General features: G+C 37.0%; 1 protein-coding gene across 1 annotated transcript; it reads right to left on the minus strand.

Annotated features, from left to right (window-relative positions):
- Positions 1-392: 392 nt before the first annotated feature.
- Positions 393-26,414, minus strand: FBXO28 (F-box protein 28; the record flags this gene model as incomplete). The annotated part of the gene is made up of 5 exons (XM_079697920.1): positions 393-933; positions 2,674-2,869; positions 12,430-12,568; positions 16,193-16,302; positions 26,148-26,414. 5 exons carry the CDS (start codon positions 26,412-26,414, stop codon positions 539-541), a joined length of 1,107 nt encoding a protein of 368 aa, XP_079554046.1. The 3' UTR covers positions 393-538.

Below are 26,414 nucleotides of genomic sequence, written 5' to 3' on the forward strand. Positions count from 1 at the left end.
AGCCAATACTATGGAAGTCCGTTTTAGTTACCCATTACTTCAATACCAAAAAGCATTTACTACTTTTCAGACATTCCAGACAAAGGTCACTTATAACAAAAAGTCAACTTTTTTAAAAAAAACAAGATACTGTCCATTTAAAAAGTAGGTCTTTTCTTTCAAGTGAACAGGACATCTTATGTATTAAACTTAACTTCTAGTCCGTCAAGACTGGTTTAAGATCCTTATGTAATGTGCATATATGCAGAAACAAATAAACTTGCTTTAAACATTATCTGCACAGAAATGAAGTTAACTTCTCAAAACATGATAGGATAGGTCTGGTTAGTACAAATCTATTGCAAAATAAAAGGATTCTGTGCATCAGTTCAACCAGGAGAAGCGGGAAAAGACTGTCCCAACCATGAGAGTTCAAGTTTACGTTGTGTTCTGAAAGCCTAGAGCTAAGGGACACCATGCTGCTCACAGTGTCCTGATATGCAGAACTGCTCAAGCTACGAAGTCAGGGCTTCCTCTGGAGCTAGAAGCACATTCTGGTTTACTTTCTACTCCGGAGACGTTTAGATTTCCTAAGAGAGTCTATGGCTTCTGCGGCCTTTTTGCGTTTCCGAGGAGACTCTTCATTCTGCCCAGACCCTGAGGAGTCTCCTACTGCACTTTCCATTACTTCTCGCAGTTTGCGTTCCAGCTCTGCCAACCGTGCGTTCTGTTCACCTATGATCTGGGTCTGCTCTAGCAGTTTCTGGTCCTGGTCTTGAAGCTGTTTCTGCTGTTCTTGCACTTTGGTGCGAAGCTCAGAAATTTCACGCCTGAGAACAGTCACCCCAGCACCATTTGTCTTAACCTGCTGCTGGAGTTTGGTAACCTCTTGTCTTGACGGGTTTTGCTTAGAGAAGAGCTGCATTGTTGTCAGGGCTGCAGAAGGTCCTGGAACTGTGGAGAAATAGTTTAACATGGTCAATCACTTAAAATGCCTCACTACCAGTAATACTTCATTAATTAAACTTACTCAAAAATAGAATATCCTTTATAATATCACTTCTGATAATTTCTTCTTTGCAATCTACTTGATCTAATGGATTAATCAGACACCTTGTCTTAACTATAAATGAGTTTGAATTCTGATTCTCATGTTCATGTGGCAATATGTGGAATGCAAGCAAATGGAGATGGGCATTTAATGGCATAAACTTGGATTTAAAACATTATAAAGCATTTTTAGGACCTAGTAAGAAAATGTAAGTAGTAAAATTAGAGTAGAATTATTTCACACAAGCAAACATAAACATCTGAGTTAGAAGTACAGACCTATCATGTTCGCAAATCCTCTCTGCACTTAGTTATATGCAAAGGCTTCAACATTAGCCAAACAACAGGGACACCATCAAAAAGTGGGTTACTTCACATGTGATGATCAGGAAGAACTTCTGACATGGTGTAGGAAGGCTTTGGAACTATTCTGTTTTAGGAATAATAGAATGTAACATGGGCATAAAAATCACTATTTTAAACTAATAACCTACTTTTTAAAAACCCTATCTCCTGAAGCTTTTCTAAAAGGACCAGATGGATCCATCCACACACTAAAATCCATCTTGCTAATTTTCTCCTTATACATTTAAATACTCAGAATATTTTCCTTGGCTGATGCATTCTTCCTTCTCTCTCTGCTTACCTTTAGCCAACTAACAAGGTTCAGATCAATTCTCACCTCTTGTGAAGTCTCAATCAGACCAGCCAACAGTGATTTTATCTTCCTTAAGATTCTCTCTGCTACTCATTTGACATTTAAATGGACACTCCTTTAAACTACTTCTCTTGCCTATGATAATTTGAGTCTGGATATGTCTTACCTTCTGAAATAATAAGATTCTTGAGAGAAGACACCATCTATTATACTTCATTTTAGTCCCCACAGGACACAGTACAGTGCTGTGCACATAACAGGTACTCAATAAATAATAGATGTGTTAATGCTGAGATGCTGTAAGCTTTATTATTAAATTACAGACAGCCACTCAGTTACCCCACCGAGTACTCCAGGGAGCTAACTAATCTGAACAAAATATTTTACTAAAAATTTGTTCCGAGATTTAAAATATTTGCAAGAGTTGAAGATACTGAACAATTCATTCTTTCAGTAGATAAGGACACAAATCTCTAGGATCCGACAATGTTCAAGACAGGTTTATGCACCGTGTCTTCTAAAGTAGCAGCCAGATACTCCAGGGGCTGAAATAATTAACTGGTTATTTCCATGAAGAATTTTTTGGGTTTTGTTTGGTATATTTGATTCTGTTAAAGGATAATGAATACTAACTAGTCAGAAACATAAAAAAACATGCACATATACATAGCTTTTCACTCAGCAATTTGCTCTGATAAATTTATGCCAAGTTAAAAGTTGTGGATATGTACAAAGATTTAGCCACAAGATTATTCTTCAGAGTATAGTTCAAATACTGAAAATCTGGAAACAAATGTGCTTAACAGTAGTGGATCAGCTACATAAATTATGGTCTGTAGCCCAATCTGTCATTAAAAATTATGTTGCAGATACAGTTACAGACCCAGAAAAGTTCAAGATACACAGTTAAGTGGGGGGGAAAAAGCAAGTTACAAATCTATGTATGAACATCATTATAAACTGAACGTATTATAAACAAAAGATACCTGGAGGAGAGCCCATGAGTCTTCCAGATACATCTGATCCTGGTAATTTCCTCTTTAGAATTGGAACAATCTTTTCATCAAAGTATTCCATTGCCATGGAGGAAATATCCCTTAACTCTTGAAGTACTTCATGAGCTCGCTGAGGGGCTCTGGTAGAATTGACATATCTCAACACACGATAAATCTCATCAATCACCTAAAATAATGAGCTCTCATTAGCACTTTAGATTTATTAGTTTTTTGAAAGAAAACAGCTAAACAGGGAGCAAAGTGACTGCTTGTTTTGCAATTCCTATAAAGACCTACAGGTGACTTAACTGATATACTGACCACTGATAACATTACCATCTGTAACACATGGCTTTGGGCTTGTTATAATACTTTATACATTTCATAATTATATTTATTTAAGCATCTTTTCTGTACTGTACTGGTGCTACGGAATCAGGATGATTAAAATACAGCTCCTGCCCTGAAGGAAATCAGTGTAACTGGGGAGAGAGATGCGTAAAGAAGTGACGTAAAGAGGGATATACAAATTGCAAAAGAAAAAGAAACTAGAAGACTAAACTAAGAGATTAGATCTTGTATGCAAGTAGGGGTCGGGGTGGGGGAATTACCCAAACCCATATTCTACCAATCCTCTGAACCTACTTCACTCTAGTCTGAATCTGTTTCCCAAAGCCCCAGGGACTCAGCCTGATTTCCTTCGCTCTTTCACACCGCCACTATGTGCTCTATCCTTGAAGTTTTGTTTCTCTTAGACTTGCTGTGGATTGGAATCAAGTCTCCTCAGAGCCCACTTTCTTGTTATCACCAAAGGGTAGCAAGAGATCCTTTTTCATTTTAATAATAATTGCAATGGGGAAACACAAGGCATACATACATGGAGAAGAAAGCTGACAATCCTGATTCCTAATTCTCTTGCTGGAATGGTAACTGAACCTTCCTTAAGCATTCTGCCCTCAGCTTTAATCCCTGTGAGGTCAGCCTTACTTTCTCCTATGGCTTCAGCGTAGACCTGAAGATAATAATGCACATCTCTGAAGATCTCCAGTCTGGATGACATCTGTTCCAATGGGTCTTCACCTCACAACACTTGTGGGTTAATCAGCCAAACCATTCTGTCACCGAAATATCTCAAACCACCTTGAATCCCATTCATTTCCACTACTGCACTTACCTAGCCAGTACCCAACTACGGAAGAATCTTATAACTGGCCTTTTCTTCTCCTTCATTCAGGCTGCTGAGTACTGCTAGAGAAACATAAAATCTTGCAGAATAGTACCAGGACAAATTACAGTCCTTAACACGTTCTAGACTCTCAGGGCAATGAGATGATCCTTGTCAGTCTAGCATCATGTGTGCTAAATAAATGTCAGCAAAATTAAACTGTTAGGATGTGTCTTTATCGTGAATCAGAGAAGACTTCACAGAAGAGGCCACATCAGTGGGCCTGGAGAGATGACTAGGAATTGGCTTGGCCTAAGGTGGTGTATATGTAGGCAAATGTAATAAGAGAGGAGATATGCTAGTTTTGAATTACATGGGCCATGCAGGTGATACTAGACAGGCAGGCATATCTGGAGATACAGGTTAGGAGATCAGGAGAGAAACTCTAAATGATGAAGAGGCCTCAGTATCCAATGGCGTAACAGGGACTGACATTGCTAAGGGAGAAGATACAGAATAGGATAGTCAAAGGCAGAATCCTGAGGCACTAGTGGTTAAGTGATACATTTATTTTTGGCATTACTACTAGATTATGAACTCATCCCAAAAGAAAATAACATTTTTTTTCAATAAAAACTTACTGAACTACCATGTTAGGAACTATTATGAATATTTAAAAAAAAAAAAGAAATGAAGAAAACAGTACTTTGTCTTGGGCTTACAATTTAATTATGTGAACAAATCCTAACCTGTAAGCATTTACTGGTCAGGAGAGGCTTCTTTGACATATTTAAGGTAAAGCTGAATGATGATGAGGAACTGGAAGATCTGGGAAGAAAAGCATTTAGGCAGGAATAACAATGGCAATGGCTTCAAGGTCTGAGTCAGTTTGGCTTGTTTAAGTTCAAGGGTTAGAAACATGCAACCTATATCTGTATCTCCAAACAGTAAAAATTTATGGAAGCTAGCATAAGCTCAATGCTTTGAAAAAAAAAAACCTAATATTTATATATGATTACAAAATTGTTAATTACAAAATATATAAGCTAAAGTAGTAATATTTTTTTTAAAGGTCCTTCATATTGACAGAGAGTCTATGTACTAGTGCTAGGATATTAACTGACCCACAGTAGCTCTGTGTTTATCAGCGTTTACATGTGTGTTATAAATCAGTACTGCGACGCTCCGGTATCATTTTATGCTGGCCTCAACGCCCGTATACTCCAGCTCCAGATACAAAGTAACCATGAGCTCTTCAAACTACATCAAACCCTCTCTCTTTTTTGCTCAGGGTTTTTGCACATTATGATCTCTTTTCTGGAATGTTCTCCCTGCATATCTCCCCTACCTTCTCTAGCCCCAAATTTCTTACTCATCCTTCAGGTCTCAGTAACACTTTCTCAGAGTAAGCAGTCTTTTCTGAACCCTCTTTCAGTTTAAATCATGTTAACATCTTCATCAAATCCTTTATTTTACCTTCAGAATACACATTACAAGTTTTAAGTACTACATTTTTTTGTTTATGTCTGTCTTCCTATAATATAGTAAGCTCAATTAAAGAGACCATGCCTAGTTTCACTGTCAGATCCCCACAGTCTAGCAGTGTCTGGCACAGAGCAGATACTCAATAAAAGTCTGTTAAATGAGTGATAGAGATGGTCAAATATCATAAATTGCTTAATATTGACACATCTAAATAAAACTGTTTAGGGGCAAGCCACAGGGGTAAAATCAATACAAGAATATGATTTTTAGAGGCCGGATTTTGAATATAAAGGTTACAGTTAACAGAATTTTTATTGAGAGGAATTTTTTAAAAATACATAATACTTGAAAGAGTATTTATCCACAGCTTTATTAATGGATCTATTTATGTTATGTTTATGTACATAAATACTGGCAGACAGAAGAATATTTACAGTATATTTGAGCTAGACTAGAAATGACTGTTATAATGATTCAAACATGAATAAAACATACATCTTATCCAGTGCAAGAAGACTTAGTGAAAGACCCATACACAGCAAAGGCTAGCTCAAACTGAGTAAATTCAATGTACAAGCAAAGTGCTGTGTGAAAAAGAAAGTAGAGAGAAATAAGATCTGTTTGAGAGAACTGAGCAGGCCTAATGAAGGACTTGGCAATGAGAAATAAGCAGAATTTCAATGGGGAAGAGAAGTCTGAGCAGGAGGAGGGTATACATGACTAAAGGAGGAGTGGACTGAGGAGATGGATGATGTGGATGGATGGGTGACAGCATAGGAAATCAACATGTATGTAGTGCTACTATGTACCATGCCTTTATTCTAGTTTTTTATAAGAAATTTATTATGCAGTGAATCCTCTTCCATAACCCTGATTCTTCAGAATTAATTTCATATCAAACTATCCCATAGGGATTACTAATACTAAATCACATCTGTAAACCAATTTGTGAAATAATCTTATCTTTACTGTATTCAGCCTTCTAAATATAGTGTGAAAGCAAGGTATCTCTTTCCATTTGTTCAAGTCTTCCATTAGGAAACAATGTTTTCAAAGCTTACTATATAGAGGTTATTTAGTTAAATGGACTCATCCATGTTTTCAATAAAATTAAAAATATTTTCTGGGACTTCCCTGGTGGTGCAGTGGTTGAGGGTCCACCTGCCGATGCAGGGGGGCATGGGTTCGTGCCCCGGTCCGGGAAGATCCCACATGCCGCGGAGTGGCTAGGCCCGTGAGCCATGGCCGCTGAGCCTGCGCTCCACAACGGGAGAGGCCACAGCAGTGAGAGGCCCGCGTACCACAAAAAAAAAAAAAAAAAAAAAAAAATATATATATATATATATATTTTTTTCTTTCCTCTGTCCAAAAGTTATAAGCAAAGGACAATGTGAAGAAAAAAGGACACAGCATGTTAGAACCAAACTGCTTCTAGCATTCAGAGTCATCAGTGGCTACAATGGCTTTAGAGGCACATATTAAGAAAGCATAGTATTTACCTGATTTTTAAAATATTTCAATTTCTGAGTAGGTTTAATCACTTTCTGAAAATTACTTTAGCAACAAGAATGTAATGTGTGAGTCTTGTGTCCAGTGTAAAGATCACAGGTTTTAGGCAGGTTACCTAAACTCTTTAATGGCTCTTTGTACACCTTTCAAATAATATGCCACATGCCAAATCCTACCCAAGTTTGAGATAAAAATATTTTCATAACTATTATTAAGTTTTAAAAAAGTATGGTAAGAAACCAAATGTGAACAGCTATCATATTTGTAACACATGCAGTTTACTAATATCATGCTTATGTTTAAATTGGCACAGTAATAAATGACATACTATGAATATCATTTAAGTATTTCTAATACTGTAGATGAGAGAATTTCTATCTTGTTTAATCTACTGTTTAGCAAACAAAGCTCCTATTAAAATACTGAACCTCATATGTTCTCATTTTCTGTCTTTTTGTTCCACTTGAGATTTCCTTAATTTTCCTTTCCGCCCCTTTTACTTAAAATTGTTTCTTCCATATTTGTAAATATTTCCTTATATGGCATGTGTTTGACTATATATTTTCTTATTTCTCTTAGACTATTAGTCACAGTTTCTTTAAGTTTCATATCCTTGTATTGCTTTCTCAAAGGTGTATTTTTCCCCATTTGTTTCATTCTGTGTTTCATATTAGTCTGGCAATTCTCTACTCCTTGCTTATACTTAATAATGGAGCACACAAAAAGCTGATCAGAACTTCTAGTTAGCCAAGATGGTGGGAAAGGTGGGGTATAGGGGGATAAGAGCAGAGACCTAAAAAAAAAATCAATGAGAATAGATTGATTCTTCTTTTTCATTTTAAAGGTTCGTGGACTGTATATATTTACTTGGGGACCAGCATAGTGAAAGGAGGAAATGCTTCCAAGTAATAGATATTTTTAAGAATGTCTTCACATTAAAACCAATTTTAAGAGAAACAAAAATACAACATTCTGGAAGCATTAGGTAAACTCAAATTGAAGGATATTTATTCCTCAAAATAACTGACCTACGACCTTCAAAAATGTGAAGCTCAAGAAACACAAAGTGTAGGGAATTATTTCACATTAAAGAGGATTAACAAGTCCATGTGTAATCCTAGATTGAATTCTGGACTCAGAAATAAGAATAGTTAAGGGGACTTCCCTGGTGGCACAGTGGTTGGGAATCCGCCTGCCAATGCAGGGGACATGGGTTTGATCCCTGGTCCGGAAGATCCCACATGCCATGGAACAACTAAGCCCGTGTGCCACAACTACTGAGCCTGCACTCTAAAGCCCGTGAGCCACAACTACTGAGCCCATGTGCCGCAACTACTGAGTTTGCGTGCTGCAACTACTGAAGCCCGCGCGCCTAGAGCCCATGCTCCACAACAAGAGATGCCACCGCAATAAGAAGCCTGCCCACCGCAACCAAGAATAGCCCCCGCTCGCCACAACTAGAGAAAGCCCACGCACACCAACGAAGACCCAACGCAGCCAAAAGAAAAAAAAAAAGAATAGCTAGGAAAACTATTATTGGGATAAGAAATGAAATTTAAATACAGATTACTGATTAGATAAGTGTATTGAATCAATGTTAAATTCCCTGAGTTTGATATCTGTACAGTGGTTAAGTAACAAAATGTCCTAGTTCTTAGGGAATACACTGAAATATTTAAGAATATAGGGTCACAGTAGCTCCAATTTATCTTCAAATGGTTCAGAAAAAAATAAAATACGTATGCAGAGAGAGAATAAAAGCAAATGAGACAAAAGGTAAATAATTGCTGACCTGGATAAAAGATATATGGGAATTCCTTGTAAGATTTTTGCAATTTTTGTGTAAATGTGAAAATGTATCAAAACAAAAAGTTACCCCCCAAAAAAGGAATAAAGAAAGTGACCACCACCAGTTATTCTTCATCAAAAACGTTAAAAACAAACCAATAAGACATAATATGCAGATTTTATGTTTGTTCAGGGAAATCTAGCTTCATGATCTTACATAATCATTTACACTGTGAAAACACTGACTTTTGTGTTTCAATAAGCACGAAAGGGTTACTGGGGCTGTTAGTAATGGTGAAGAGAAGAAAAGTATTCATGTCTTTTTTTCATTACTGTCATCTCCCAGAATGGTTAGTTGGCCTCTGCTCACATGTGTTTTTCAGTATGTGTGAACTGCTGATATTGACCAAGAGCTTACTATAAAAAGTCTGACTTCTATATGTCAGACAGAAGACTTGAGAAATGTATACAGGAATAAGCTAAGAATCTAAACTCTAGTTCTGAGAAAAGATGAATGCAACATCAATGTAGTGGTCAGTCTGCAACTATGGCCCTAATTGACCTGTGCCTATTTTTGTAAATAAGGTTTTTACTGGAACACAAGCACACACCCATTCATTTACCACATGTAGAATCACGGCTGTTTCTCAGAGTTGAGTATTCATGACACAGACCATGTGGTCCACAAAGCCAAAAACATTTATTATCTGGCCTTTTACAGAAAAAGTTTGCTGATCCCTGCCATAGCCCATAGTGGCAAACTCCCAAGTCGTCTGAAATCTTTAGATAGATTTTCTTTTAATGCCCTTGCTATTAGTATGGTTTCCTTGTCAAGAGACTCCATTTTAAACCCCTCCAGTGAATAAGCCTTAGGTTTTCACTGAGTAGAAGGGCAATGATCTAGCTTGTTTAGAGTTGGAGAAGGGACCTATAGGTTTAAATCATTCTTAAATATAGATTCTCAACCAACCTTCCTGTTTTAGCCCCATTTTCAGAAATGCTTGGAGCTTTCGACCTAGAATTTTCTAGAGGTTCAGTTGTGCATACTGGGTTGCCTCCCAGCTTCCCCCACTCCCAGTTTAAGAATTAACTTTCTCAGTTCTGCTAAGTCAGTTACCATTTATTCATCTACTCTTCAGCTTCCAAAATTCTGTTGCTACTGTCTACTTTCTGACCTCATTTTCATGGGTCTTTATCTTTTTTCCTTTTAAAAATTAGATCACTTACTCCACTCCACTGACTAGAGTTCTGGGAGAAATTAAGAGGTAAACATATATTTAATCTTCTGTCTTCATCCTGCCATTTAATTTTATGAACAAATTCAACTGTTCTTTCAGAGAATAATTAAAAGAAAAAAATTTTCCCCACTGTTAAACGTCCAAAATTCTGTTACATATCAGGCAATCTAATTTAAAGTAATGTGGATATTACCCAGATTGACTTAAGTAACTTGTGAAAAATAATTTGTGAGATGAAATCCCTACTGGAGACCTGAATTTTAACAAAATGGATATATTCTATACAAAACCACAAAAAGAGTTCTCTTACAAAGTATAAGAGCACCTGAACTTTTAAGTATAACCCGGGAGCAAGATCCTGGGAAAACCAAGAATAAAATACTACAGAAATCACATACCAAATAAAGATTATATGCTAAACTGAAAGAAAATTATTTTATAGAATGTCTTCACTTAAGGATGAGAAAATTAATGCCACATCCTTATGTTCTGAGGATAGAATGTGAAAGTTTAAGGATGAGAAGTTCAAAAAGGAACAATCATAAAACAACCCAAATACTGCAAACTGTGTAAGTTAGCAGTTTAGATTTAGTCTAAGCTAAAAAGTACCAGCTACATAAAAATAAAAAGTAATAATTTGAGTATACAGTGTTGTTTTAGGCAAGGTATAAGCTATATAGATGGCACCTGTAAGAAAGAGAAGAAGCCAAGGTGAGAATAAAAACAAAAATTATTTGTTTTCTGGGGGTTGTTTTTCCAGTCAAGTTCAGATTTGTAGGAGAAAAATAAATCAGGATAAGATCTTTGGAAGAAATGGGTACAATGAAGGAAAAATAGAAGACTTTTCCACTGCAGGCAAGGTAAAGGTCTCAGTTAAGGAGCTGTCCAGAGCAAATGCCCAGGGTGATACACATCAGCTTGAAAGCTGAAGACATTCTCCACTGCTACCACCACCTCAGTTGGTACTAGAATTAAAAGCAAAAACAAGTGGTTTCCAAAAAACCAGCAGGACTCAACTAGATTCAACTTCATTTGTATAGATAGTAAATATCATTCTAATCACATGATCCTGATAAATTAGAACAAAAGATGGGCAACTTCTGCAAAGGTCAGGTACTAAAATATCTTTGGCTTTGCAGGCCATATGGACTTTGCTGCAAACTACTCAACACTCGTTAACAACTGACTGAATTGTCTCTAAGGTTATGAAGCTTGGAGATGAGTCTTAACTATTCATAACCTTATGATATTCAATAAAAACTACAAGGCTACAGGAGACAACCTATTCTAGTTCAGTGAACATCCCAGGAACACCTAAGAGTTAAGGCCTATGAATCAGACCTGGATAAAATCTGGCATAAGAATCAGAATCTAAAGTTTCTAACCGGTCACCCTTTTATAGTACCGTGCAGAAGCATCGGTAGCTAAAGTGAGGGGAGTGAGCTATACCAAAGTATACTTTAAATAAGAAACAGGAAGGCTTCCCTGGTGGTGCAGTGGTTGAGAGTCCGCCTGCCGATGCAGGGGACACGGGTTCGTGCCCCGGTCCGGGAAGATCCCACATGCCGTGGAGCGGCTGGGCCCGTGAGCCATGGCCGCTGAGCCTGTGCTTCCGGAGCCTGTGCTCCACAACAGGAGAGGCCACAGCAGTGAGAGGCCCGCGTACCGCAAAAAAAAAATTAAAAAAAAAGAAAAGAAACAGGACTCCTCTGGCTCCCAACAGATGTCACAGAAAGTTGAAAATAGAGAAAGTACATTAAAAATATTGCCAATGTTAATTATCTATGGAAATAACAAAAAGAGAACATTCAAATTTTACTAGGTATTAATTAGTTCCAACCATGTTAAGGGAACCTTTTGCCAGTATCAACTAAGTAGCAAAATGACCTTTAATTCTACCTCCATCTCTTGGACATAAAAAGATAATAGACATTATTTCATTCTGAATTTACACTCAATTCAAGAAGCAAGATCCTAGTGAAGGTATGAGTAGCATGTTGAACGCTGGGATCTTTATTAACTTAGTAACAATAAATATATCACAATATACTTATTTCTGTGTTAAACAGCACTATGACTTAGCTCTGAGTATGCTGTTGCACAGGAATTATCTATTCTTGTCAAACCTGGCAGTTTGTAAGTTGTCTTCACGAAACATTTCTCAAACAAAACCAAACCAGCTTGTCTCTTCTACTCCACCTCCCCCAAACCATAACAATCTTGAAGACAGGGACAATACCTATCCTATTCATCGGTGTATCTCTGGCATCTTAACAAAAAGTAAAAGCGCAAAATTTTTTCTTGAGTGTGAACCCTTAAAAAGCTTTCCTAAAGAATAGTAGCGCTTCTACAGTATATTTCAAAATCATAATTTTAAATATAAAGATCACATAAATGATACATATGTATATGTTATTGCACAGAAGCTAAACAAACCCATTCATAGAAATGCATTCAAAGAAGTAGAAATAATTCTATTTAAAAAATCACTCTGTAACTTTATAATAATTTAAAGTTTACATAGTGCAACCCAGCTGTTCTAGGTAAGGGATTCTATTTTACCTTTCCTGGGATGAAGCAACAGAGATTGGAGTCCACATACTTCATGAAAGTCATATTTAAGAGAGACAGCCTTGTTTCAACAGCAGCGAGGATGTCTGCATGACGAGCTAATGAATGGTTTCTCCTTTCTGACTCTCTCCTACGAAAAAAAAAATAAAGGCAACCATTAAAAGAAGTACTGTGGACTACAATGTTAACCAAACAAAATGCCTTAATGTAAGTCTAACATTTACATGTTAATTTAGAAATCTACAATTGGGTCATAATTTGTTTAACTGTCATGATAAATGAATCACTGTGTTTAGAAATCCTTGCCAAGGATTAATCCAATACTCACTGATAAAATATTTGAAAAAAATTAGTGTTTTTTTTTGTTTTGTTCTTTGGCTTTGTCAGGCCTAATGGCTATTAGAGAAATTAATGAAAGAATTACACAAGGACATAAAGACAAGAGACCATATATTTTTGCCTATAAAGTCAGCTCATTTAAACTTTAAAAAGTTTTATTGAGACATAATTCACATACAATAAAATTCACTTTTAAAGGGTACAATTTAGTGGTTTTTACTATATTCACAGTTGTGTTCCCATCACCACTATCCAATTTCAGAACATTTTCATTATCACAAAAAGAAAGTCAAGGGGAAGCTGGGATGAAGGGAGAGAGTAGCATCGACATATATACACTACCAAATGTAAAATAGATAGCTAGTGGGAAGCTGCCGCATAGCACAGGGAGATCAGCTTGATGCTTTGTGACAACCTACAGGGGTGGGATAGGGAGGGAGGGGATATGGGGATATATGTATACATACAGCTGATTCACTTTGTTGTACAGCAGAAACTAACAAGACATTGTAAAGCAATTATACTCCAATAAAGATGTTAAAAAAAAAAAAAAAGAAAGCCTATAACCATTATCAATCACTCCCATTACCCAGCCCCTGGCAAGAACTAATTTACTTTCGGTTTCTATGGATTTGCCTATTGTGGACACTTCAGATAATTGGAATCATAATCATAATATTATGTGGTGTTCTGTGTCTATCTTCTTTCAGTTGGCATAGTTTTCAAGGTTCATCCATGTTGTAGCACGTCTCAGAAGTTCTTCATTCCTTTTTATTGCTGAATAATATTCTATTATATGGACATACCATTATTTTGATTATCCATTCATCTGTTGATGGACCTTTGGGTTGTTTCCACTTTCTGGCTATGATGAACAATGCTGCTATGAATATGTGTGTACAAGTTTTTGTGTGGACATATTTTCACTTCTCCTGAGTATATACTTAGGAGTGAAACTGCTGGGTCATTTGGTGACTCTATGTTTAACTTTTTGAGAAACTGTTTTGTAAAGTGGCTGCACCATTTTATAATCTCACCAGTAACATGTGAAAATTCCAATTTGTCCACCTCCTTCCCAACATTTGTCTTTTTAAATTTTAGCCATCCATCCTAGTGGGTGTAAACCAGTATCCCATACTATTTTGATTTGCAATGCCCTGAAGACTAATGATGCTGAGTATCTTTGATGGGCTTTTTGGCCTTTAGTGTATCTTCTTTGAAGAAATTTCTATTGAATCCTTTGCCCACTTTCAAATTGGGGTTATTTATCTTTTTATTGTTGAGTTATAAGAGTTTCTAATACAATCTGGATATAAGTCCTCTAACAGATAAATGAGCTGCAAATGTCTTCTCCCATTCTGCAGGCTGTCTTTTCATTTTCTGGATGGTGTCCTTTGAGGCACAGAAATTTTAAACTTTGATGAATTCTCGTTTGTCTACTTTTGTCTTTTGTTACTTGTGCTTTTGGTATCGTATCTAAAAAACCACTGCCTAATGCAAGTTCATGAAGGTTTATGACTATGTTTTCCTCTCAAGGTTTTATAATACAGCACTAACATTTACACTTAAGCCTGTAATTCATTTTCAGTTAATTTTTGTATATGGTTTGAGAAAGGTTTCCAACTTCATTCTTTTGTCCCAGTGTTATTTGTTGAAAACACGAATCCTTCATCATTGAATTTTCTTGGCATTCTTGTTGAAAATCAATTGACTAAAAATTTAAGGGTTCACTTTCTGGACTCTCAATTCTATTCCATTGATCTGTATGTCTATCCTTTTTTAAAAAATTAATTAATTTATTTTTTGGCTGCATTGGGTCTTCGTTGCTGCATGTGGGCTTTCTCTAGTTGTGGCGAGCGGGGGCTACTCCTCATTGAGGTGCGTGGGCTTCTCACTGCGGTGGCTTCTCTCATTGTGGAGCACGGGCTCTAGGCGTGCGGGCTTCAGTAGTTGTGGCACATGGGTTTAGCTGCTCCGCAGCATGTGGGATCTTCCCAGTCCAGGGATCGAACCTGTGACCCCTGCATTGGCAGGCAGATTCCTTTTTTTAAAAAATTTTTATTTATTTATTTTATTTTTGGCTGCGTTGGGTCTTCATTGCTGCGCACAGGCCCTCTCCAGTTGCAGTGAGCGAGGGCTACTCCTTGCTGTGGTGTGCGGGCTTCCCACTGCGGTGGCTTCCCCTGCTGCAAAGCACGGGCTCCAGGCTCATGGGCTTCAGCAGCTGTGGCTCGCGGGCTCCACAGCGCAGGCCCAGTAGCCGCGGCACACAGGCTCAGTTGCTCCGCAGCACATAGGATCCTCCCAGACCAGGGCGCAGCAGGCAGATTCTTAACCACTGCGCTACCAGGGAAGTCCCTGTATGTCTATCCTTATGCCAGCACCACACTCTTGATTACTGTAACTTTGTATTAAGTTCTGAAACTGGGAAATGGTAGTCTTCCAATTTTGCTCTTTTTCAAGATTGTTTTGATTATTCTGCGCCTTTTGCATTTCTATAGGAATTACAGGATCAGCCTGTCAATTTCTGCAAAAAGACTGCTAGGATTTTGACAGGGGTTGCACTGAATATATATATATATATATCAATTTGAGGAGTATTACCATCTTAATGTGAAATCTTCCAATCCATGAACATAGAATGCCTTTCCATTTATTTAAGTCTTCTTTAATTTCTTTTAAAAGTGTTTTGTGGTTTTTAATGTACAAGTTTTATACTTTTTTGGTTATATTCTTTACTAAGTTTTTAAAATTCTTTTTGATACTATTGTAAATGGAATTGTCTTAACTTCATTTTTGGATTGTTTATTGCTGGTGCATAGGATTATACATACATACATTTATTTATTTACTTATTTATTTATTTGGCTGTGCTGGGTCTTAGTTGTGGAACACGGGATCTTTCTTTAGTTGCAGCATGTGGGATCTAGTTCCCTCACCAGGGATTGAACCTGGGCCCTCTGCATTGGGAGCACGAAGACTTAACCGCTGGACCACGAGGGAAGTCCCAATACAATTGATTTTTGTGTACTAATCTTGTATCCAGTATCCCTGCTGAGCTCATTTCTAGCTCTAATAATTAATGTATTTTATATACAACATCATGTGTATACAAGATCATATCATCTGTGAATAGAGCATTTTACTTCTTCCTTTTCAATCTGGACACTTTTTATTTCATTTTCTTGCCTAAATGCCCTAGTTTGAACCAAAATGTTGAACAGATAATGGTGAGAGTTGAACAAACGATAGTAAAATGATTTATTGTGATCTGTGTACCCTTTGCTACAAAAATTTGGAAACCATTTAACCCAAGTAAACCCTTAGTGAGATTAAAAACAAACAAACAAAAAAAAATCAAGAAACAAACAAAATCCCCAATTGTAAATTATTGCCAATGCTAACCATAACATACCTTGGGAGTTGTGCTTTAACTTGTTTCTGACATAGATTATGGTACCTCTCCACTTTTAGAAATCCCTGATTCAACATTCTCTGGCAGACCAAGTCCATTCTTTTACAAACCTATGGGAAGAGAGAATGAGAAAGAAGAATTTTAAAAAGTAAAAACCAAATTGGTAACAATTAAATTAGGCTCATAACTGATGGTTCAAAATTCTGTGCCAGTATTGTTCCCCAGTTTGCTATATGAATCTTTGAATCAGTATATGTGGGTGAATCCCTCATTGTAAATTACAATATTGCATTTAAAAATTAGTATTATGTGTAGGTAAAGAATACTTTACTCCTTAAAAAAAAAATATATATATATATATATTTAATTTTTTTGGCTGTGAGACATGGCTTGCAGGATTTTGGTTCCCTCACCAGGGACTGAACCCATGCCCCCTGCAGTGGAAGTGCTGAGTCTCACTTTAGGTATTTGTTGAATGTTCTGGATGTATCCCTGCTATTATGGTCAGAGAGTATAATCCTGATGATCATTAAAACAACATATTTGAAGGTTTTTAATAGTTTGAAATAAGAAAATTCTCCTTTGGCCAAAAGCATATTCAAACTTGAGTCTAACTGCTCACAAAGTTTTTATGATCTATTACCAGAATGAGAGTTTTTAATTATTTCTTCTAGTGATTTGGGTTAAGTATGACAGATTATGATGGCCAAAGCCTATACTAGATACTGTCATATCCTCCAAAATATTTCAACATGTACAGCAGAAACTTAACTACTTTGAATCCTTTAAAAACATGGTGTCTTTATACAATAAAAGTACAGGATCTGAAGTCAGAACACCTAAATTTGACTCCAACCATTATACATCCTTGAGCAAGTCAGCTTCTATTTGAAAGCCTGAATCAGACATCTGTAAAATATGGATAGTATCTACTATATAGGGATGTTATTAGGATTAAATAACACACACTAATAAATCACTTGGTAAATTATAAAGTGCTATATAAAAATTATGTTAAATAAATTTTGTTTAACTTACCACTAATTTGAAAACTTTGCTTCATATACTTAGTTCTTATATTTCTGAGATATCCCAGTATCTTTTTTATCTTAATGAAACCTACTACACAAAATACATTTGTTCTTTGTTTCCTGAGTATTTTGCAGTGACTCAAAGTGATCAACCTGGACGTTAATTCTCACTATATAGGTGTTGCTGAAAGTGCAACACTGAGATATTATTGAGATAAATCTACATCAAGGCTAAGTCAATTAGGCAAGGGCTGTCTTATGCTTCTATCTCTCATAGCACCTAAAAACAAATGCTTGACAAATACTTGAAATGAAATACTGATGAAACTTTTGATACAAGTTTGCTTTCTCCTGAGATTATAGGGACAAAAATTCTGGTAAACTGGGTTGAGCTAATAATGGTTTTGATATTCTAACATTAAATACTAGCTATTCCCTAAATCCCAGTATGCCAAATGAAAGGTATGAAGGTAAACAGTTCTTTTCATTTCAAAGTAAATGAAAACATAATAAGGTTTAAGTACTGATACTAAGAGTAATTCTAAAAAATTGTATTTTAAAATATGGTGGAATCTATTTCTAACTAGTAAGTTATAAACATTTGTTCAGTGTCTACTGAAGAAAAATACAACCCAATATGTATTAACATAAGTAACTGTTTCTAAAACAAAATATTTAATGAGTTACATTTTTACAAATCTCTGATCCGTGGTTTAACAGAAACAAGTGAATTTTCATATCTGCTTCTTCTGCATTAAAGAATGAGAGTGAAAACTGCAAATAATATATTAGTAAAGTAATGAAAATATTTTATATTGTAGAGACTCCCTGAAAGGGTCTTGGAAACCCCTCTGGTAAACCTGGACCACAAATGAGAACCAGTGCCCTAATCCTGCGTAAACACGTTGCCATGAACACTGGTACTGAACTTTATGTGAGGAAAAAAGAAATTTTATCATGTTACTGGAGGAAGGAAAAGAGAGTATGTCTTTTTGTGTGTGATGAGGGGGAATAAAGCAGGCTAAATTCTCATCTTTCGTAGTAGGAAGTCAACAGATATTATCAAATAGAAGACAAACAACCCAAAGACTTGAAAGTGGTGCCTCTGAGGAATAAAAATTGGGGGTTGCATTGTTGTTAACGTTGTTAAAACTACTTGATGTGAGACACCCTCTAACACAACTTTGTAGAAAAATACTTTTTCTATTTGTGGACTCTGTAACCTCTTTGATAATTTCTGAGTTAAATACTGGAACTAAACCCACTGTGGTGATGATTTCCTAATTTTTTTAAAGTCAAATCATTATTCTGTACACCTTAAACTTATACAGTGCTATATATCAATTACATCTCAAAACTGAAAAAAAAAGTTTATTTACAAAGTGAAAAATTAAGGTCAATTACTGCTGTACTAATTTCCAAGGTAGTTTCTAAATTATTTTATTATACTAGAATTTTGCTGCACTGAATCTAGCTAAATAATAGAATTTAGGTATCTCTTAATAATCTAGAAATGCAATGGAATGAGTGACTAGTATGCGTATACAACTGACTGGGGGATGAGAATATGAATAAATAATCAGATACGGTCAACCAAGGGACTTCACATGATACAAGATTTGAACCAGGCTTTAAAGGAAGACAGGACAAGGACTGCCAAGTTAATACTGACAGAACAAAGGCACAAAGCCTGGAAGGAATAAACCATTAGCAAGCAAACTACTTCTGAAGACAGATCAGATATGTAGGCAAAGCTGAGAGGAATAAAATCTCTCAGGTTTTGAGCAGGAAAATCAAACAGTAATAAGAAGTAAGTTTAAAAGGAAAAAGATCACCCATTTTGGGAGAGATCTAGCATTGGTACAGTTGATTGGTCATTTTCTGGAAGCAACTGTAATGTTAAGACTAAAGATATGGTTCTGGAAATTTCACGTGAAGATAGCTGAAACCACTGCAGATGAATCCCAAATGAAGTAAAAGACAAGAAAATAAAGGCTTATAAATGGAGCCTCAACTGACCATTATAGCTAAAAGCTGGTAAAAAAGATCAGAAAATATACACCTAAAACGAATACTGTAAATCAACTATACTTCAACTAAAAAAAAAAAAAATTAGAAAATAGGAGGTCACAAAGACAGACAAACTAGAATAGCACCACAAAAGCCAAAAAGATTTGAAGCATTAGTCAATATTGTAGGAAAAGAACAGATTTTAATGTGGTATTTTTCCATTCATAAATGTTCTATAAGCACTGACCGACCGACAGCATAAAAACAAAGACACGACAGAGCATAATATCTATCTTTTGTTTAGGATTCAGAAGGAAGCAAAGTGACCTCTGAAAAACAGCAATCCACTAATTTTCCCCAAGGTGAGCAGTTTAATGTTAACTGCTGACAATGTATGTTAACTTGCAAAACAAAATTATCTTATGTAAAGTGTAGCTCTAAATTTGGGGATATTTTAATTATTTCCCAAGGCTAAAGGGAAGAAATTTCATTTCTCCAGTTATTAAAACAAAACAAAAATCCTAGCAATTTGGCAATTTACCCAAGACAGAAAAATAAAATTCTAGAATCTGATATACAAAGATGATGACTATGTCAAAAACAATCAGTGTATTTAGAGATTAGGAAAATATATACTATAAAAACAAAAGGGAACTAATGGAACAAATCAGTCTACAATGAAGACGTTTAGCTCGGCCCCTCTGTTATTTGCTGCTCTAGTATGAAGAAGAGATTTGGTTTTTTCTTTGTTAATTACTTCAAGATTTAAAATGCCATGTTTATTCTTTTTATCATTTTCTAACTTAAGTGGTCAGTAATAAAAATTTTTCTTCACTTGTGTTTATTTAGAAATCTTTTTTGTTGTGCCACTATGGCCCTTCTTAATGCAAGACACATACGCCATAAATCATGAAATGCACACTTTTCCTGTTAAACCTAATCTCTAATATCAAATCTTAGTTGATTCTAAGATGTACATTTTTCATCTTTTAACATCTGACAGTGGAATGGTCTTCCAATATATGATATATTACAATATAACTGCCAGCATTTCTTTCTCAGATATCTTAGATGCCTTGAAATATAGTATGCTGGGCTTCTTCAATTTTGTTTAAGACACTGTAAAGACTTTAAGATATGTTATCAATTTAATAAAATCTCTTCTGGAAGAAAAAAAAAGCACTGCCACAGTAATATACATGCAATTTGATCAAGATGCATTCTCATTTCAAAAATGTTAAAATGGGGACTTCCCAGGCGGTCCAGTGGTTAAGACACTGCACGTCCACTGCGGGGGGGCTTGGGTTCTATCCCTGGTTGGGGAACTAAGATCCCGCATGCCATGCGGTGCGACCAAAAAAAGAGAGGAAAAAAAAAAGGTTAAAATATGAAACTATACCTTGGAATCAAGGAAATACTGTAATGGAATCACATTTTTATGTACTCATTTCGTGCTCTACAGTTTTCAAATGAACAGTTCATGTTTTTCTCCAATTAATTAGGAAGCTATTATCAAAGATTAGGCTGCTTATTAGACCCTTGAACTGAAAGGGATGTAGACACCAGAACCCGTCCTTTATTTTTACAGTGAGAAAACTGAGGCCTTAAGAATTTATATGACTTGTCCAAGGTCATCCAGCTACTCAGGGGCAAAAAATGAAATTAAGAATCAGGGTCTTCTAGCAAATAAATACTTATTGTTTATATATATACATATATATGTATCAGTCTAATATGGACTTTAATCTAATATGGATTACTCTCAGTTTCCTCATTTTTTTGTATTGGCTGCACAAGATTATTGGAAGGATTGGAGAAGTGCCTAGGACAGCACCTCAATAAAAACCAAGCTATGTGGGGGAAAAAAAAAGAATCCAGGTCTTCTGATTTGTATCTTTTTAAATTTAGTGATCAGTAACTATACAGATCAAAATGATTATCCTAATTATTCTCAACTGATTAGAGTCTCAAATAATACTCCACTGCTATAGAAACTGTTGGCACTAGTCTAGAAAGTAGGACTTCTTTAAGGACATTAGTGGGGGGTTCTTACTACACTACTAAAGTTTAGGGATGGAGCTAAACCAAGATCTTCCTATAATCCTCTCAATCAGACAAATCTGCTGTGTAGAACATTTGACAAGCCATCTAGGCTGGATTCTTCAAAAAGTCATGAAAGAATGAAAACAGTGAAAAAGTGGGAGGAATGTTCTAGATTAAAGAGTCTAATGTATTATTAGATTTAAGAACCTTAACTACCTCCCCAACCCCTCCGAGGTATAAAAAAACATTTTGAGGACAACTGAAAAATCTGAATATAAAATGTAATATTAAATCCCTTGGAAGTGATGATATTGTGATTATATAGAAGAAGTATTCAGGGGTAAATGTCATTATATTTGCACCTTACTTTCTAATGGTGAATAAGCATACAAGTGAAAGAGATACAGCAAATGTGGCAAACAGTTAATGACAGGTGATAAAATCATTTAAAAAATGAACAATGAATGAGCCAGGCCTATTTGTTTTTTCAGTGAACTCCTCTTAATTTCCCTTACCTATTAAAAATATTGATACAACTTGCCCCCTCTTTCGTAAGAATACTTTAATCTTTTATAAAAAAAATTCTATCTACCTGGCATGGATTGTTTAAGATACAATACTATATACAGAGGGAGACAGAGTTAATTCTCAATCGTCTGCTGATAAAATGACAACAAATTAAAAATTCTCTGGGTGTCCTCCCTAAATATTCACTTGGAAAGAAAATGTAAATTTATTTTAATATTAGCCTGAGCAAAACAATTAGGATAATTACATGCCTTTTTTCTGCTGGGAATGTTCTTATATCTCTGACTGGATGAAAATTCATGATCTTGAGGAAGCCTCTCCTGATTAGCCTCAACATTCTTGTATTTACTACTATGCATTTGTTGTCCTAGTGCTTTGTAAATGTGCTCAAGGAAGGTGTTTACGTTGTCTCAATGATACTGTGGACAGGGTTACTGACTGAACACCTTTGCTTTGAGACTGTGCAGGAGTGAACTGTCCCCAAAATATTATAATTTCTTACCTATACTTAAGTACCTGTTAATAAAATCAATAACCTGATGATGACATGGTGGGGGGAAAAAAAACCCAGCAACGCAGAGTGTATTTTCTATAATACAGCGATACAGAGCAGTGGTCCTCAAAGTATGTGACCCTTGGGATTCCCAAGATCCTTTCAAGAGTTTGCGAAGCTAAACTATTTTCATAATACTAAGATGTTATTTGCCATTTTCATGCTTATTCTCTCACAAGATACAGCAGAATTTTCTAGAGGTAACATGACATGTGATGACAGCTAAGGGAATTATGCATTGCGTATTCTTGTGTTTTCTAGACTTTTCAAAGGTAAGCTCTTAGGGTCCTCAATAATTTTTAAGAGTGTAAAGGGGTCCCGAGACAAAAAAATTTGAGAACTGCTGGTATAGAGCAAGAGATAGGAGGAAGACAGCTTGCGTACTTAAAAAAACAAGTAATGGTTTCCCATTTTCCTTCGTATTTTCTACCAATCAACCCTCTCTACAACTGAAGTTTTCAAACACATTTGAAGAAAAGATGTGAAAGGAACTAGAAATGGGTAATAGACTTAACTAGATAGAGTGCTTCAGAGAAATATCTTGGGACAAAAGCATATATTTATGTACCTTGTTACCAAATGGAAAATTTCATTCCAGATAATAAGCAGGACTTCTGAATTTAACTTTTAGTCAAATTTGTCCTGAACCACTAATAGGATTCCATTAAATTTATAGGAGCTCCAACAGAATCACAGAGGAGAAAGTATGATAGGATCTCTCTAAAACAACTTTTTTTTTTTTTTTGGCTGTGCCACGCAGCTTCCAGGATCTCAGTTCCCCGACCAGGGATTGAACCCCAACCCCCTGCAAGTGAAAGCGGGAGTTCTAACCACTGGACCACCAGGGAATTCCCTAAGACAACTTTTAAAAAGCCTCCCATACTCATTTTTTCAGTGAGCGACAACACTGTACTCATGAGTCAAAGTTATACGTTTAAAGTTAGCTTTGATCTGCTCTGTAACTAGCTGTAGGACCTCACTTCTTAACCTGTGCCACTTGTTTCAAAAACTCTCATACCTGCCAAGGAGGCCTAGGTGACAATCTAATGCTGCATCAGCACAAATTTGTGTGATTTACTGGCAGAACAACTCAAAGTACATGTTTTGTCATTTCAAAAGTTGTGTTCATCCAATTAATTTTAAATATATTGGAGAAGTTAAATATTTAAAGAGTTATTTTTTTGTAACCAGGATTTCCAAGTTCCATGTACATTTTTGGAGCAAATAGTCAATGGCAGAAAAAGCAAAACAAAATCCAATTTAATAAGGCATTTGGACAGTCCCTTGGAAATAACTGAACTGGAGAGTCAAACTTCAATAATTCATGGCAACAGGAAGCAAATTATCAACTAAACTGCACAAGTAATTGAAAAATGTTATTTTAGTCATTTCAACTTAGAGCAAATCTTTTCAAGAAAATACAGAGTAGTTAAGCACGTGGATCAAGCACCTGTCCTCTAATTTAGGTGCTAACAATAGTTATGACTGAGGTCCTAATAAGGCAAGTAAATTGGGAAGGAAGAAAAAAAAGAAACACCTGAAAAATAAACTAGCTCATCCACCAATGAATAGTTGACATTTAGCTTTATGGAAACCAATTCTGTTCTTAATTAATATCACTCTCTTCCAATTATATCCAACCTAACTCCACTCAAGGAACTACGTAATTTATATGCCAGATAGCAGCACACACACTGCTACTGATTTCCTGGCAAACAGCATTTAGGTATAAATGGTCACTTAAATGAGAAAAGGCATGTAAAGGACCTAACAAGCACTATCTCTAGGCAGCCAATTTCATTAAACGATCGTAATTAAATTAATGCTGACATCTAGTGGCAAGAAAGAATCTTTCATGTTACTTGAATTGTACCATATGACATCAAACCAATCAATCTACAACCAAAGACACTTCCAAATCCCCACAAAAGATTATCCATTTAATCTAAGAATTATCCATTAACATTAAGAAAGGAAAAAGAAATAGTTCCCCATTACAAAAGCAGAGGAAAAAAACATCTTTAAGATGTAAAACTGGCAGCAGAATCTTTTTGGGGGGTAGGAGTGGAGGGGTGGTAAGGGACTCCTTATGGAAAAAATCTTGGAAACAAATGTGTATCTTTAAAACACTAGAATAGATAACTGCTTACAAATTAAGAATGCAGCTGAATACTTCACTTGAAAGAGATGTCATTTACTAATAAATTGTGGGGTGTGTTTTTAACTTTGTCCCCTAGGACAGGCTGGTTTCCCCCCCTTTAAAAACGTTTTTAATTTTTTAAAAAATAAAATGACCAACAAATGAATAACCCCCGCACCCAGTTCTCCTCAACACTTATAAAACAGAACTGTGAACATCCCAAGCTTTACAAAGGCATTGTCTGGCTGAAAGGCTCAATTCAATCAAATGCTATGGCCAATTTCCAGACACCAGGAATGTATACCATGAATTCTGATCAAACATCATCCTTTATAAAAATTTGAAGGAATATTTAAGATTCTACAAGAAATTCTGGATGACATGTCCTGGAAATTAAGGGACAATCATTTTGAAATATCACTTTTCAAATGAAGAATTTTCCATCCTGCAGACTGGCATGGTTAATGTGCTATGTTGACAAGAAAAAAACCCAACAACTGTCCACCAGTTTGAATGAATATTTACAAGCTTCCTTTAAAAAATAAGTATACTTTCAGAAATACAATTATAATCAATTTTAGATTGGAGGTGTACACCTAAAATATGGCATATTGATTATTAAGAAAATGCTATACACAGCACATTCAGCAATATGTCTTTGTCCTCTTAAAAACAACACGACCACAGATTTAGCTTCCACACAGAATCGGTCTGCAATCATTTCAAAATGTCCACCTCCTTCAATTTCCTTACCACTTAAATTCACTGAAAGGAAGCAAAATACCTGACTGCCCTAAGATATTCATCAAACCTTCGGTGAAACTTCTGGAATGAAGAAAATCCCAATGGCAATTTATTTTCATAAATCATGGACTGAACTACTGCGATTTTAAGGTATAAAACCTCTCCTAAAGCTGGCGGGTGGGCGTAAATCACTAGTTAGAAAACGAACTGCAGGAAAGAAAAAAACAACCTTCTCAAGGGGCAAGTTGCTTCACTATGGGTGGGAAGTATCAGGGGTGAGGCAAAGCCGGAATAGTCACTTCTCAGGGCTCTACTTTACGGGTCAACTAGGGCGCTGGGGTTGAGGCTACGTTCCAATTCCTCCAAACCTCTACCGGCTTTTGGGAGGAACGACCGATCCGACTTTATTTTCTGCAACAAGAAAACTTGGCGGGGAGGGGCGGGGGAACAATACGTTATTCTCGCAGACAAACCAAACCTGGTTGGGATCATCTCGCCTACTTCGGAGTGCTGGCCCCCCAACTCCGGCCGGGGGCTGGAGGGTGATATACAAAAGGCAGGTGGCGAGACCCCTCCGGCGTCCACTTTCAGGTCGGAAGGAGGTGGGAAGCCCAGCTCCCGCTGCCTCCCCGGCCGCGGCCCCGCTTCCGGGTGGGGGGCACGGAGCCCCCCAAGGCCAAGTTCCCGCAGGCAGTCGCCCCCAGCCCCAAAGCAAGGGCAAAATCCGGACAAGACCCGCGGACCGGCCCCGACAGAGACTTTGGGGCGGGAGGGGCGCGCTCGGTGCTCTGGCGCCGGCTGCGGCTCCCAAGGGGCTCCCTCCCCGGGGAACGCTCTTTCCCTCTCGGGCCCTCCCCAAACCTCGGCCCGGCGGAGAGGGCGGCGGGGGTCCCGTGGGGGCCTCACCAGGCGGAGCTGGCTAATTTCGTCGTAGGACATAAAGCTGAGGATGTTTTCGATGGCTACGATGGGCAGCGCCACGAGCGTGTTGTTTTGAGGCAGCTGGTCCGGAGCCAGCGCCGGGGCCGGGGGAGCCTGGGACCCCGGCTGCGGGGGCTGGGGCAGGGGAGGTGGGGGCAGTCGCTGGGTAGAGCCGATGGCCGAAGGGGAGCCGCCGTCGCCGTGGCCACCGCCTCCTTCCTCCACCATCCTTTCCTCCGACGCCGCCGCCAT

Source organism: Hyperoodon ampullatus (genome assembly GCF_949752795.1).
Source record: "Hyperoodon ampullatus genome assembly, chromosome: 2".
In the NCBI taxonomy this organism is placed as follows: Eukaryota; Metazoa; Chordata; class Mammalia; order Artiodactyla; family Ziphiidae; genus Hyperoodon; species Hyperoodon ampullatus.